The following is a 16,958-nucleotide window of genomic DNA, read 5'->3' as shown; positions in this document are numbered from 1 at the left end:
CTAAGTAGCTTTTGTTCTCCACTGATCTCCCCGCTTGATCCACAGCCATCAGGACGCCGTTTCTGCTGCGTCAGTGATGTTCTTGATGTTCTTGATGTTCTTCACCCCCAACATCTTGAGTGCTCTGATGAGAGACTGGCCTACAAATCCTCTGCACCCGAACTCCATGGGGTTGCATCGGGTCCTCCATCCTCTGCTTCGGCGTTCGGCGTCTGCCAGCTCCTCATACTTGGCCCTCTTCCTCTCAAAGGCCTCCTCCATCTGGTCCTCCATCTGTCCCAGGGAACAGTCAACTCCAGCAGGACCACTTGCCGAGTTGTTTCTGACACCAGGACCATGTCTGGCCTGAGAGAGGTCACTGCAGTGTTCTCCAGGAATTTGAGCTGTCTCCCTTGGTCGCCTTTCAGCTGCCAGTCTCGAGCTGTCGCCAGCAGCCCCCCTGCTTGAGTCCGGCACTGCTTCGGCTTCTCCCCAGGCCTAACAAAGACGATGGACTACCTTGTTGGTTGATGGTGTTTACTGGTGGAGATCCCTGTGCTGATGACCTCTGCAATGACCCATGTACTTGGTCATGGCGCCAGCGGTAGCGCCCGTCCCCCAGTGCCCTTGGGCAGCAGCTGAGGATGTGTTCCAGTGATCCAGGACTCCGGCAGAGAGGGCACAGTGGATTCTCCGCCAAGCCCCAGCGAAAGAGGTTGGACGGACTTGGGAGCACATCGTACACCGACCGGATGAGGAACTCAATCCGGTGTGGCTGAGATGGCCCCAGCTCTGTCCACGATATCTTCCGGTCAGCTGCCTCCTCCCATCGGCGGGCTTCCTCTACCCCTGCTCGGACTTCCTCCTGGATCAGCTGACACCTTTCCTTTCCCTGGGCCTTGTTGAAGTGAGGTCTTTGGTTGCTCCCAAGGCCTGCCCGTCCGGAAGCCACTGTTCCCACCAGCTCACTGTGTCGTAAGCGGGACTCAGCCTGGTCTACCGCCTCATGAGCCTTCCACTTCCTGCCAGTTCGTACTTTTGTGCCAGCCGAGGAGACTTTGATGTCACTGGAGTTCCTATCCAGGAGACCCATCAACTCCTCCATCAGACGACTGAAGGGCAGTTTCAGCTTGTTGCGATGCTGCTGAGGCTTCGCGGTGAGCCCAACCACCTCCGCAGGAAACAGCTGTCCTTCCTCATTCAATGTTTCTGACTTTGTAAGTCAAGTTTTCAACATGATTACAACACCCAAGACATGGAATGACACCCCCCCCCCCCGCCCCCCGATAGTCACTTTTACACTCCTTAGTCTCCTTAGTCAAGTATTTGTTTCCATCACATTGCATTGCAGGCTACGGGATCAATACTTAGCCTCTCAATTGACTTGCTCTAAACTTAAGGTTATTATAATTATTATTTTTCCATTTTTCTGACCTATAAAAGTAGTTAAAATGTCGTATTCTGGTGTTAAATGATGCCAAAGTTTCACATCATGAGGTTTGCATTTGGAAGTGAGCCGTTAGAGACGTTTGGGATGCCTCAAAACGTCGGCTTTCAAAAGGCGTGGTCAAACTGCCCCTTTGTGATGTCACAGAGGGGCGTCAGTATAATAATCAGTTGTCACTCAAAAAGAACAAATGTTCAAATGTTCATTTTGAATGGGAATATTTTGGTTTGGCCGGGCGACCTTAGGTTGACCTTTGTATGAAGTATAATGGTTATATTTTTTTATATTTTTTTATTGCACAAACATAAGAGGGAAAAGGCTGATTATGTCTTTATAACACTTATTAACACTTTATATGTTTTTGTATGTTATATGTTTCACACAGAGGCGATGATGCAACTCCACATTAGAAGGGAGCATGTATGCTTCAGTTTGAAGCCGAAAAAAGGGTGCCTTTTATAAGAACTCTGCATGTACCGTTTCCTTGTAGAAGAGAAGTTTTTACTATGAAGGGAATGAGAGAATCAGCGGGATAGAACATTGAAATATAAATCCAGACTGTCACAGTGCAGGAGTCTTTGAACGTTCCAGTCGGTAGCCCTGCTGGAGATTGCATTCCCAGTAAGATACTGTGTTGGAATAAAATGTAGATAGAATGAATATAGTGTTAGTTATCACCCTTATATCCATTTGCTTAGACAATAGAAAGAGTTTGAATGTGCTGAATTCGAAGAAATGTTCCCGTGACCCTGATCAGAGACCCTTAGCGACCCCCAGGTCCTGGAGGTGCCTGGATGCACCAACAAGAATGTGTCAAGATAAGAACTCATAAAACAATAAAAGTAATGACTCTCACATATACACACACACATAGACAAACAAATACAGCTCGTGCAACTTCCCCCCCCCCCCCCTTAGAGTTGCACGACCATGTAGTAGGGACCCCCAAAAAGCATGTCACTGGGTATGTGGTTTCACTCTCCTCACTGCGAGTAACTTTGAATATTGTTGTCTGTCTCTTCCTTATTTCTGTATTTAAGTGTTTTTCAAAGTGTCACAGGAGTTTGAACCCGACATATTGTCATGCGGGTGAAAACAAATACACAATCTCTTTGTATCCAATTCCACCAGAGCTTTCCCAATCGCAAGCTATTTGCCCAAAATGGGAAAATGCAGAGTCATGAATCATTTTGTTACGGTCTGCTACGGCTCCCCAACAGACGACAAATTTGGTCACTTCCTTTTTTCACACAACACAACACAACACAACACAACACAACACAACACAGCTAGCAGTTAAGAGTTACGAGTTAAGACGGAGTTGTCACAGAGTTCTCAGCGGAGTAATGACGCGAGTAACGGTCTGGGATTTTTCCCAACGAAAGTCGAAAAACTCTGCCTTTTACTGTCGTGATCTGTGCGCTGTTAGCTGCCGCCCGTGCGCCGTGTCTTGCAGCACGCTGCTGAGCCGTATGGGAGGAGCCTCTTGTCACACCTGCTGACAATTACCACCTGTGTGGTTCTCTTGTTGCCAGATTGTTCCCTGCTCCTTGCCTGTAACCTGCTCCTCCCAGCCTCTCGTTACTTGCTACTTTATGGTCTTTGTTTACTTGTATTCTAAGTACTTTTGTATTCTATTTGTATTGTATTCTATTTGTATGCTCGGCTAGCCGTTGCTAGCGTTACGCTAGGGGGGAGAAGGCAGTTGCACGAGCTGTATTTGTTTTATCTATGTGTGTGTGTATATGTGAGAGTCATTACTTTTATTGTTTTATGAGTTCTTATCTTGACAACATTTTATTCATATTATCGTTCTGCAAAATTAATGTTTTGTAAAACCTTTACAGCTCCACACTGGGGACCCAAAACCAGTTCACACATTTACAGTGAACACTTAATATGAGAGGGGGGAAGTTTAATTTTCATTTTCACAATTGGAATCACCTTCTTTTGTTCTATTTTTACAGAATAGAAATATATTTTGAATACAGTAGCACATGAAATACAGCTGGTCAATGCAAAGTCAAATACTGGTATTTGTCAGTATGCATATTGTCATGTACTAGTACAGTAAACCTCGGATATATCGGACTCGGATATATCGGAAATTCGCTCACAACGGACAGATAAAAAAGAAGCGATTTTTCTGTAATGCATTTCCAATAAAAATTCATTGCATATATCGGATTTTTTATAACGGATTTCGCCTATTTCGGACAAAATCTCCAGTCCCGTTCCAATGCATTTACATTTACATTCCTATTATTCTTTGTTTACATGTTTGTTTACATGTGCAGACCACGGGATCGATCACTACATAGTAGACCTGACTAACTAGTTTGTCTCTCCAGTATACTATTCTTTATTTATTCTATAACTTAAGACTTCCAAATGGGAGTAGGAAGGACGACAAAGAAGCCAAAAACGTACCACTTCCACACTGAATGACAGGAGAGCCTTTATTTCAATCACTCTATCTTACGTATGGCTATCTGGCGTACCGCAGGGATCGATACTGGGAGCAAAATAGTTCATTTGAAAATAATGTGAAATACGGATCGGCCGATATGTTTTTTTTTCTATTTTTTATAACGGATTTCGCCTATTTCGGACAAAATCTCCAGTCCCGTTCCAATGCATTTCCATGAAATTTCCCTGGCATATATCGGATGGCCGCATCGTGGCGCTCCGTCCAGGTACATTGGAAACATAGTCAAGGAAGTGCCTTTTTATAACGGATAAAATCCCATTTACGCATATACCGGATATAAATCCCATATATGCGTAAAACGGACATTTTCCGGTATACGCATATAACGGATTTCGCTTATATCGGACAAAACCAGTGGGAACAATTGAATCCGATATATCCGACGTTTACTGTATATCACTTACATCATCACGCTTTACAGAAGTACATTATTACAAACACTGAATAGATAGTCCTACACAGCAACATTAGAATTTGTACACGTGAGGCTCAAACTGCTCGTCATGATGTGCGGCGACCTTGGCCACGCCCACAGAAAGACACTGTTGGAGCACACAGGAAGTTGACAGCAGAGATGAGGAAGTGCATGGAGGTGCTGGATGTCTTCCTCAGGGTGTTTAGTTCAGGTCCAGTTTTTGACACGGACTTTACTTTGTGGACTGCAGGCACGGTTCCCCGAAGCAGACCCAGACTCGTACGGCGTTTGTGTAACTTCACGTCCATGGTGGTGGTCTATGATCATGATCAGAGTCTCACTCTCCTGCCATATATTAGGGCTGTCAACCATAAAGCAAAATAGGACATTTAACACAGTTTGCACCGAGGGGATCAAAATGGGTGGCAACAGGAAGTTAGGTTCAAGATTCAGACTTGACTTTTAGTTTGTTGTGAGCTATTATTATTCATTCATTTTCTACCACTTGGGTGGCGGGGGTGCTGGAGCCTATCCCAGCTGTACACCCAGGCACATATGAATGTGAGTGTGAATGGTTGTTTGTCTATGTTTTTGGAATGGGGGAGGAAACCGGAGATGGCCGAGGGTGGAATTGAATTCGGGTCTCGTAGCTGTGAGGCCTGCGTGCTAACCACTTGGCCAGGGAGAGAGAATATCAACACAAAAAGCATTAAATACAAATTTTATTTGCCTTTGTGATTTTTTTTGTTTACCTTCGCCAACACGAGTGTAGCACAGCACGAGGTTTTTGCCGTGTTTGTTTGCGCGCTAACCACTTGACCGTCCTGCTATTATTATTATTATTATTAATCATAATAATAAGAACAATAATAATAATAATTATTATTATTATTATTGTTATTATTGATATGTCATTTTCTCCACTAGGTGTCAGTGAGACACACAAGCACCAGACTTGATTGCCGGAGGCTTTCATTGATTGCTTGAATGATCTCACCACAGGAACAATAACAATATAATAATAATAATAATAATAATAATAATAATAAATTGTTTATTATTGTTTATAATTTATTATTTTTTATATTATTATACACTTATCTGACAATAATAATAATAATTATTATTATTATTAATTAAATACTAATAATAACAATGATAATAATAATAATAATTATATAATAACAATAATAATAATAATTATTATTATTAATAATAATATTAATAATAATAATAACATAACAATATAATAATAATAATAATTATAATAATATTAATAATAATAATAATAATTATTATATTGTTATGTTATTATTATTATTAATAATAATAATAATAATAATAATAATAATTATTATTATTATTATTATTATTAGTAGTAGTATTAAATACTAATAATAATAATAATAATTATATAATAATAATAATTATTATTATTATTATATTATTATAATAATTATTTAATAATTATAATAATTATAATAATAATAATAATTATATAATAATAATAATAATAATAATTATTATTATATAATAATAATTATTATTATTATTATTATTATATTATTATTATTCTTATTGTTATTATTAGTATTTAATTAATAATAATAATAATAATTATTATTATTATTATCAGATAAGTGTATAATAATATAAAAAATAATAAATTATAAACAATAACAAACAATTTATTATTATTATTATTATTATTATTATTATTATTATTATTATTATTATTATTATTATTATTATTATTATTATTATTATTATTATTATTATTATTATTATTATTATTATATTGTTCCTGTGGTGAAATCATTCAACCAATCAATGAAAGCCTCTGGCAATCAAGTCTGGTGCTTGTGTGTCTCACTGACACCTAGTGGAGAAAATGACATATGATCACAATGTATGAATGCCTTATATTTGGAAATAAATGCTTCATTCGGGCAAAAAAATGATAACATATGCTCGTATATGCATGTTTTTCAACTATGAATAGGCCCTAGTCAAGAACCAAAGGGCATGAAGGTTTGACAGCCCTAATATAAAAATCCATATTTTGGTACCGTACGTTGTAATTGTACGACGTTGGCATGGATTCATACGCACAAAGTAAAACATGAGCCAAGCTGCAGTTTTAGTCTACTTGGGGGGAAAACCCCAACGGTAGTTTTGGAAAGTGAATCCGTCTGACTTCCTCCTCGGCACAGTGCTTCCCCTCAGTCTCTGACACACATCACATGACTTAAAGAGGCCACACCCCCTGCGTCCACCGCGCTTTCTTCACACACACACATGGACAGATCCCTTAGAAGATCCTACACGCTAAACTCCACGTCATCATCAGACGCAGTATTGATCTTTTTATAGGCTTGATCAGCCGAACTTCATTGGCAATCCCTGGACCGGTGTTGGTGCGGACATTACCGTACACGCCACACATACCTGAATCCTCGCTAATTACGTCTCACGTGGTCCCTCCTTTGAGGTCTTGGTTCAAATAACCTGAGAGTCTGAAGGATGAGATGAGAAAAAGGCTTTGTCCGTAAAAACCAGTCCATGTACGATGACTCAGGCGTCTCTTTCAACAGAGACCGCCACCGATGTAAAAAAATACCTGGCAACCAATGAAACATCTTTTTGCATGGCATGCAGTCAGCCGGAATTTTGGGATGGGACTGGTCAGGACTTGGACAGTACATAGCACCATCTAGTGACATCATGGTACGGTCCATCCGTTCGTCTTCTTACACTTATCTGAGGTCGGGAACCCCACGCAGCGACCCGGCGGATCCCCAAGTGTTCCCAGGCCAGCTGAGACATTCGCGCTGTCCACATGGAAACATTCCTGGGATTTTTATTTTGGCAGTTTGGAAAAAAAGTGTGTGCCCACATTGTGGTGGATCGGTAGATAGTTGCATCCAGATGGGAACCGTCCATTAGCTTTCTAAGGTTGGTCTAGACTTTGGACTTACAATGAAGTCCTTTTGGAATTTGGGACAACAAAATATCAGGAGAATGTCGACTGGGTGGAGTCATGCCCCCAAATATTCAGATATTCATTCATTCATTTTCTACCGCTTATCCTCACAAGGGTGCGGAGGTGCTGGAGCCTATCCCAGCTGGACTGGTGGCCAGCCAATCCCAGGGCACATATAGACAAACAACCATTCACACTCACATTCATACCTATGGGCAATTTGGAGTGGCTAATTAACCTAGCATGTTTTTGGAATGCGGGAAGAAACCGGAATACCCGGAGAAAAGCCACGCATGCACGGGGAGAACATGGCCGAGGGTGGAATTGAACCTGGGTCTCCTAGCCTGCGCGCTAACTTGTCCACGTGCAGCCAGCCAAAACAAACCCTTTCAGGTCACCCAGGATGTTGTTTCCGTGTGGATGAAAGGCTGAAACGATAACATCCTTTTCAGTGTGGATAGCTCCATAGTCTTCCCGAGGCCTCCTACCGCTGGGACATGTTGATCCCTGATGCCTCCCCAGGGAGGCGTCCGGCCCGAGCCACCTCAATGCGGAGGAGCCGCGGTTCTACTCCAAGTACCTGCAACCACAAACCCGTCCTTTCAGTCACTCCCAAAAGCTCACGAGCATCCGTCGTAGGAACGTAGATTGACCGGCAAATTGGGATCTTTGCCTTTGGGCCCAGATCATGATAAGGTACGGGTACGACAAATCTGACCGTTTGCTGAAGCCCTCCACTTGGCAGACAACGATTTCTGAAGGTCTGGCTGTGTTTGTCCCATAATCAATATCGTTATGGTGGGATACATTTCTAATTTTTGGTTTTTCCATCCCCACACCATAAAAAAGGTGTCCCCTTTGGTCCGCCCTGCATGGAACGATCCACCAGCAGGTTTGTGGTAAAAATTTGGCACTGATGAAAAGCTCTCCCTGTGGCGCAATATTCCATTTGCTACACTTTTTTATTAGAACTTTAGGACCGTTTGGGACACGGTCCGGATGGTCCAGATGGTTCAGGTATCCGACCTTTTGAGAGGTAACAAGATACAGGAAAGTAGATGTTTAGCAGAAAGGAACAATTGGTCTAGACCCGTTCGTAATACGGTAGAGGTACGCTACTTTGGGTTTTCCTTTCAGGCATTATTACTGGAAAAACATGAAGCGTGGGCGCCAGCCTTTTAGTGAGAGACCAAGTCTTGCATGCATCGACGGCCGTAGGGACGACTCTTGAGTTGAACGGGTGGATTTTGGTTCTATTGTCGATCAAGGTGGAACACCGGATACGACGTAATTGGAGGGTCTTCCCGAGCCGCTGGGAGATGTCTGTGGAACGTTGGTTGACGGAACCCGAGGAGGGCGTCCTTAAGAGAGGCAACCTCAGCAAACGGTCACTTTGGAGTCGTTTTCCCGACATGACTAGGATGCCAGATTGTAACAAAATCTTTTTAACATATTCTGCTCTTTGAAAAGTGTCCATCCTCAATTACCATAAATGTCATGACAGCCTTGGCGCTCCGAGCGCACCCTCACTTCACTTATAGAGCATCTGCAGCCGGCTGGTATGACAGTTATTGCGGCCAATTTTGTTGTCGGGCTGATAGAGGCTGGACGAGTTGCCAAAGGACGGCGTGACCGCGTGCAGATCGGACGCTGGTGCCGGGTAACCTGGCGGGTGGGCCAGGGACCTGGGGTTGGTCTGCGGGACGGCCAGTGGAAGGGTGCTGTGGTTTTGATTCATGACGGTGGATGGTCTTCTTCTTGACCGCAGGGCCTGTCGCTCAGACAGCTGGTTCCTCAGCTCAGATACGCGTTCTTCTTTCTGCCGGCACACAAAGAAACAAGTCTCTTAAAGGGGACCAGTTTTCGGCTCTATGAAGGTAGTTGCAATGTTTTATTTTCCTGTTAAAAGATGCTCAAGTTTCAGATCATGAGGTTTGTGCATTTGGAAGTGAGACCTGAAAGATGGGATGACTCTGACACCGGCTAGCGTGAAGTCACAAGCTCTATCCAGACTTCCTTACAGTATATGGGCATGCCCGGGTACAAGCTGCAGTTGCAGATTCCAGATGATGAGAAAAGTATTGGACTGTTTTGTGAGCATTGGGTCAAGCTGTCACGGTGCGGCCTGAGAGTTTAAAGGTTGGACCCCAGGATGCAGAGATAAGGACTCGATTGCGGGTAAAAATATATTTCATTGTGCTATGCAGCAGAAGAAGAAGTCACTAGCATGGCAAACTCAAACATGGCAATGAACCGACAAAAGGAACTAAATACAATCAACAAATTACAAACAAGTGCGCGTCGAGGAGAAAGTAAAAGTGACGGAACACGGGACAGACCAACACAGGAAATAATTCAAAATAAGAGCACGAACGAGGAACAGAGGAAAAGACGAAAACTAAGAAGGCTGTCACGAGGGGGTGAAGTCCGGTCGTGACAGAAGCTGGACTATACAAAGTTGAAGAAAATAAAAATAAAAATAAAAATAAAAATAAAAATAAAAATAAAAATAAAAATAAAAATAAAAATAAAAATAAAAATAAAAATAAAAATAAAAATAAAAATAAAAATAAAAATAAAAATAAAAATAAAAATAAAAATAAAAATTATTAGAAAGCAGGAAGTGAACAAATGTAACAGTTAGTGATTGTAAAAGTACCAGATGGAGGGGTAGGATTTAATAAGCTTTGCTTCTTCCTACTCCTTTTGGACATGTGGAACTGGGAATTGACTTGACAAAAAAAACAAAAAACAAAAAACCTTAAACTATATTATGGAAAGCAGGAAGTGAACAAATGTAACAGTTTCTTCCTACTCCTTTTGGACATGTGGAACTGGGAACTGATTTGACAAAAATAAAAAAAATACAAAAATAAAAAAACCTTAAACTATATTAGGAAAGCAGGAAGTGAACAAATGTAAGAGTTAGTGATTGTAAAAGTACCAGATGGAGGGGTAGGATTTAATAAGCTTTGCTTCTTCCTACTCCTTTTGGACATGTGGAACTGGGAACTGATTATGGGATGCACTCAATTGGAATCTGATGCATGTTCAAATGAAATAAAACCATTACCATTACCATTACCATTAGCATTACCATTACCATTACCATTACCATTACATTACATTACCATTACCATTACCATTACATTACCATTACCATTACCATTACATTACCATTACATTACCATTACCATTACCATTACATTACCATTACCATTACATTACCATTACCATTACCATTACCATTACCATTACCATTACCATTACATTACCATTACCATTACCATTACCATTACATTACCATTACCATTACATTACCATTACCATTACCATTACCATTACCATTACCATTACAATGTATCAGTGTCCTAAGTGTGTTTATTTTGCTGAAGTAAGCGGTTGTCTGTGTAGCATTATAACGTGTGCATACAGGGAGCATGGTGCAAATTACAAGCTCACCGATGTCTGGCGTCGCTAAATAGCCTTTTTCCGCAACCGTGGACTACCTGTGTTTTTTAAACACTGCTAGTCTTGCAAAAAAAACGTGAAAGGACAAGATTTCTTTTTTACTGAGGTTGTTGAAAACCTACGTTCGAAAACCACTCTTTGAGTTCATACACGGTCGGTACATCAGGGGTCTTCAACCGGTAGCTAGTAGCTCCTAACCACAGGATTTATTCATTCATCATCAACTCCTATTCTGACAAAATTAGAGAATGGGGTTCGGCAGTAGTCCAGAAGTTGTCGGGAGTGCTTAGGAGTGTGACCAATCACAGCGGCATGGGCATGCCTGGAAGTGGAATAAATGAAAAGGAATTACAGCTGGAATAGGTGAAGATTCTGCAGGATCCAGAAAGCTTTCTGTGTGGTTATTGTGTGTAACTGCTCTATTGGAGTCGAATAATGAGCATAAAAGGTCCACTTTGGTGACAACGTGTCTCATTGAAAACTCTTTAAAGTAAAAAAACTTTAAAGACAAAGGAGCGAGGGACGGACTTGTCTAGTTTATCGTGTGCGATCATTCCCCAAAATAGCCAAAAGTGAAGAAAAATACCGCAAAGGGGATTTAAAAATTGGAAAACGTTGTGACGTAAAATACGAAAAATACCAAAAGTGACGTATTCTTGGGACGTGAATTTTAGCAGTGAAGAACAGGGGTCTCACTTCTTGGATGATCTTCTGGAGCTCTTTGTTCTCTCTCTCCAACTGTCTGGATTTCTCCTCGTCGTTGTTGTTCATGGAGGAGCCGGTCTTCACCGTCTCTTGGGCGTCGGACTGCCACTCGCCTCGTGTGATCAGACGCCGCATCTGCAGCATCAAAAAAAAAAAACACTGACATATACAATAATACATATAATAATTGACCAAAATATTTGGATTCATTCTTGGAACATTCTAACTTTTCCTGCAATTTTATGGTAATATGGACATATTTTGAGGAAAAATAATGTAATTTAGCATAAAGGTGAAATATCATAATAATATAATATATAATAATATAATATATATATATATATAATATATATATATAATATATATAATAATATAATATAATAATAATAATAAATATCATAATAAATAAAATTAAAATTAAAAATAAAAAAAATAAAAAAAATAATAGTCATAATAATTATGAAAAATGAAGTTATAGTAGTACAGGAATAAAGTCATAATATTTGGAAATATTTGCAAAATTAAAGAGCAAAAAGTTTCTTCCTTTCACATCCCTGATTTAGGCCGAAAATAATATAACATGTACTTAAATGTGCATATTTGTGAGCAATAACTGGCCTGTATTTGTATATAATTCTGGGAAAAACTGTTGAATTTGTTAATATCTGGGTTGTTTATATTGTATATTTTTTTATATTTTGTACTGCTTAACTGATTCTGTACTCTTGCTGCTGTGCAATGCAAAGGGACGAATAAAGGCTTATCTTATCTTATCTTATCTTATCTTATCTTATTCAACCGTAAAATGGCATGATTTATGAATTTTTGTATTTTTGATTCTAAACAACGTGACAGAAAGAAGCTGCCAAATTGGAAGCTCAAAGTGGTGAAGGATGACCGTTGCAGCGACTGGTCGACATGATATGTTATTATTTTCCGTTTTTTATTCACTTCATTTTGTGTCTCTGCTCTTGGGCCCCAAAGGGTGACAAGTTGCCCCAAGTGGGTGGCAGCCAAACTGATTCATGAGTCAAAGATGTCAGAAAGAAAAGATGAACACGCACCACGGCGGACAAAAGGGAGCGGAGTTGGACTCGGTGCTGACGCTGCGAGGCGGCGCCAATCTACAAGTCGTTATGCGATACATCACAGCGGCACCGATGAAGCGCCGCTTATCAAAGCAGCCTTCGGATTTATCGTCTGCACGCAAGACGTGACGGGACGACGCTGGTCTGCGTTTACCTTGGGAACAAACAGAACCACCAGGGTGATGTAGACCGAGAAGACAATGGCCAGGGAGGCGAAGGCAAAGGCGGCATCCTGCTGAGAAGACAGGATCATGGTGACGGGGGCCGTGATCAAACACAGCACCTGTGGAAAATACATGGGAAGACACTTAGGACCACCGATACACACGGATACACACGAATACACACGCATACGTATTACGATACACCTCCGGCAGTAGTTCCCAAACTTTGTGTCAGCGTACGAAATAACTCGTTCAATTCCAGACATTTTTTTTAAAACTTTTTTGTAACTTTTTTTTGAATACCAGCCATTTCACACAATATTGACTGATGTTTCAAGGCACACAGATTATTGTGTTCCATGGCTATATAAACATGGAACCTGTCAAAAGAAAGATTAGAACCAGAAAAAAAAACTTTTCTTTAGTATTATTTTTATTATTATTTTATTTGTATTAAAAATAGAATTGAACTATTCTTTAGTAGAACATAGGTAATATTGGGAAAAATATCAGTTCCCATATAAAAAGTGAAAATGATACATTTCAAGCATTTCTTTTGCTTTTGTTCCAGCTCATATATCTACACAACATCACATTGACTGATGTTTCAAGGCACACAGATTATTGTGTTCTATGGCTATATAAACATGGAAACTGTAAAAAGAAAGATTAGAACCAGAAAAAAAACTTTTCTTTCGTATTATTTTTATTATTATTTTATTTTTATTAAAAATAGAATTGAACTATTCTTTAGTAGAACATAAATAAGATTCAGGAAAATATCAGTTCCCATATAAAAAGTGAAAAGTGTTCCAGCTACACAACATCACATTGACTGATGTTTCAAGGCACACAGATTATTGTGTTCTATGGCTATATAAACATGGAACCTGTCAAAAGAAAGATTAGAACCACAAAAAAACTTTTCTTTATTTTTATTTTATTTTTATTAAAAACAGAATCAAACTATTCTTTAGTAGAACATAAGTAAGATTGGGGAAAATATCAATTCTCATATTAAAAAGTGAAAATGAACCATTTCAAGCATTTCTTTTGCTTTTGTTCCAGCTCATATATCTACACAACATCAACAATTCAAAAAGGGTTGTTTTATATCAAAATTATAATTACCAGATGGAGTAATTTTTAAATAGTAAAATTAAAAAAAAACTTTCCTACAATACGTCATCTTGCACACTACGCTCCTCCACACTGTCTCACATCCTCCTTGCTGCTTTCCAATGTAAAACATCCATGCCGAGTTCTTATTAATGATGCTAATTAAGCCTGAATGTTCATTTGTCCCCTTCAGGAATCATTGATATTGACATTTAAATGCTTTTATGCATGTCAAACTATCATTTATAATATTATAAAAATGTGTTTTGTGTTAATATTTTTGAACGTGATGACACCATCGTTTCTGTTTCCGTGCATTAGCGAGCCCTAAGGACGCTAACAAGGATGTTTTGGGATGGAATGATGTCGTAATGTGGTGTCCGAAGGCCAAAACAATTCAGGAGGCGGACTTCAGTTGGCCCAGTCTAGGGACATTTATTTAAGCCCCGCCCCCCCATCCCAGTACATGGTATGGTCTGATGATGTCACTAATGACATCAAACCAAACCTATCAAAGCCAGAGACTCATGGCGGCTCCTCCCCAAACATTCCTGCAGGTGACTCCCTTGGTAAGAATCCCCAGGTAAGACCGACTCCTGGTCCAATCCCAATTCAATACATCACATAACTAATACAATAATACTATACAAATACAATAATACTATACAAATACAAGTGATGACTTCTAACTCATTCACTTTGTCCAAAATGACGTGAAGAACACGGTCGGACTCCCACGGTGGATCAATAACATGACGTCACGTGTCATGTCAAACGCTAAGTGGAATAGAAACCGTAACGGACGTACTTTTACAACGTTTAGCAAATGAAATTTACAGCAAAAACAAGCCGTGGGCAAAGCGTGTCAGGCGTCACGTCGGAATGAACGACGGTCACAAAGGCACGACGCGTTTGATTGGCTGTTCCGCACGGCCGTGCTAAGTCAACAGGACGACATGGCAACAATCTCCTGGAGGACCACCATGCAATTACTCGGAGGCTGCTCACGCCCAATCCGTCCATCAGACCACACGCTCTTCATTTTTCCATGCGGGGGTAAAACCACTCAGGCGGGCAAGAAACCACCTTTTTCTACTAAACGGATCAGCCAAGACCAGACAGACAAGAAACCACCTTTTCAGCCAAGACCAGTAGAGGATCTGAATTCCTCCCACTGACACGCTGGAGGTGGACGATGAACACACTAGGTCACCTTGTCAATTTGGGCACCCCAACAAAAAACACGACATCAATATTTAGCAGAAATAAATGCTTCCTTTAGCGTCCAATCAGGGTCTGGATTCTGGTTGAAGGGATTTCAGACCAGTCCTCTTCCCAAAACATCTCCAGTTGAGTCTGGTTTGATGCTTTCACTTGAAATCACACCACAGGTTGTCAATCATATTTCAGTCTGGGGACCAAGATGGCCGTTCCACAACCAGGGGTGTCCAAAGTACAACCAGGGGGCCATTTGTGGTCCACCACTGTGTTTTTATTGGCCTGGGCCATATTCTAAAAACAACAGAGCAGCGTAGAATATTTCAAAAAATATTTTTGGCTCATAATATTATGAAAAATGAAGTAAACATCAAATAAAGTTTAATAAATAATAAAATTATTTTTAAAAAATAAATTAAAAATTCTGATTTTTACGAGAATAAACTTTGAAGGAAAAGTTAAATTCTTTGATATATTAATATATTTAATATATTATATTAATATATAATATTAAATATTAAGAAATATTCTTAAACAAACTATGATGAGAAACAAACAAAAAATAAAAGTTGGAATTTTATGAAAATTAGGTTGGGGAAAACATATATATGATATACATATAGGTTTATAATATTATATGTATCATATATTACACATAATATTATGGGAATAAAGTCATAAAACTACGAGAATTATTTAAGATGGCTTATATTATATTATATTATATTATATGATATTATATTATATGATATTATATTATATGATATGATATGATATGATATGATATGATATGATATGATATTATATTATATTATATTATATTATATTATATTATATTATATTATATTATATTATATTATATTATATTATATTATATTATATTATATTATATTATATTATATTATATTATATTATATTATATTATATTATATTATATTATATTATATTATATTATATTATATTATATTATATTATATTATATTATGGCCTGGGCCATATTCTAAAAACAACAGAGCAGCGTAGAGTATTTGGAAAAAACTTTTTTACTCATAATATTATGAAAAACGTTGTGATTTTTGGAAAAATATTTTTAAAAATTAAATTAAAAATTCAGAATTTTATGAGAATAAACGTTGAAGGAAAAGTTAAATTCTATTAGCATCGAGTTGAAATATTAAATATTAAGCAATATTTTTAAACACACAATATGATGAGAAACAAACAAAAAATAAAAGTTGTAATTTTATGAAAATTAGGTTGGGGAAAACGACAATATATATATATGTTTATAATATTATATGTATCCTATATTACATAAAATATTCTGGGAATAAAGTCCAAATATTATGGGAATAAAGTCATAAAACTAGGAGAATTATTTAAGATGGCTTATATATTCTATTCTATTCTGATATTTGAACATTTGAAAACAACAGAAAACAAGGACAAAATATTGCTACTAATAACAAAAGTCTTTTTCAGCTCCATGACAAACGTCCTGCCTTGGAGAGTGTCTGTAAGTTATGTGCAATTATGATGATATGATCGAGATATAAATATAAAATATTTTGGACTTGGTGTAACTGTGTCAGTTAGCAAAGAACTACAGAGTCAACCATTGATTACATCATAGACGGGAGACGGAGATGACCTCTGCTTCCCATTTCCATGTGTTAGCAAGCTAGGAGGATGCTAACAAGCGTATTCACTTATTTGCTGCCAAATATTTATTTGAAAGTATTTAAAAACTTGCAAGGACCATAAATGAAACACTACCTTACCTAATAACCCTAACCTGATGCACCAGACAGCAAATACAGCAACACCGCACATGCAGTAATGCTAGACTCATATTCAATAATAATAATCAGAATAATA

At 38.7% G+C, this 16,958-nt stretch overlaps 2 protein-coding genes across 5 annotated transcripts in view; both read right to left on the bottom strand.

Moving 5' to 3' along the window:
- Positions 1 to 8,729, bottom strand: LOC131102147 (uncharacterized). Its single transcript, XM_058047647.1, is given in 7 exon segments — positions 1 to 276; positions 279 to 562; positions 565 to 1,188; positions 4,569 to 4,693; positions 7,804 to 7,895; positions 8,288 to 8,341; positions 8,463 to 8,729. Coding segments are annotated over 7 exon segments (1,722 nt in total).
- gabbr1b (gamma-aminobutyric acid (GABA) B receptor, 1b) overlaps positions 5,993 to 16,958 on the bottom strand; it is a 165,132-nt gene continuing 154,166 nt past the window's right edge. For 2 of the 4 annotated variants that reach the window (XM_058047926.1, XM_058047928.1), the window contains 3 exons: positions 12,734 to 12,862; positions 11,483 to 11,626; positions 5,993 to 9,134 (listed from right to left, as the gene is read on the bottom strand). In XM_058047926.1, the coding sequence (XP_057903909.1) occupies positions 8,847 to 9,134; positions 11,483 to 11,626; positions 12,734 to 12,862 (561 nt within the window). In that variant the 3' untranslated portion in view covers positions 5,993 to 8,846. The remainder of the gene's footprint in view (positions 9,135 to 11,482; positions 11,627 to 12,733; positions 12,863 to 16,958) is intronic. The other 2 variants (XM_058047925.1, XM_058047927.1) reach the window with 1 other exon arrangement.

This window comes from Doryrhamphus excisus, chromosome 14 (assembly GCF_030265055.1).
Source record: "Doryrhamphus excisus isolate RoL2022-K1 chromosome 14, RoL_Dexc_1.0, whole genome shotgun sequence".
Lineage (NCBI taxonomy): Eukaryota > Metazoa > Chordata > Actinopteri > Syngnathiformes > Syngnathidae > Doryrhamphus > Doryrhamphus excisus.
This window is presented reverse-complemented; position numbering and strand designations above follow the sequence as displayed.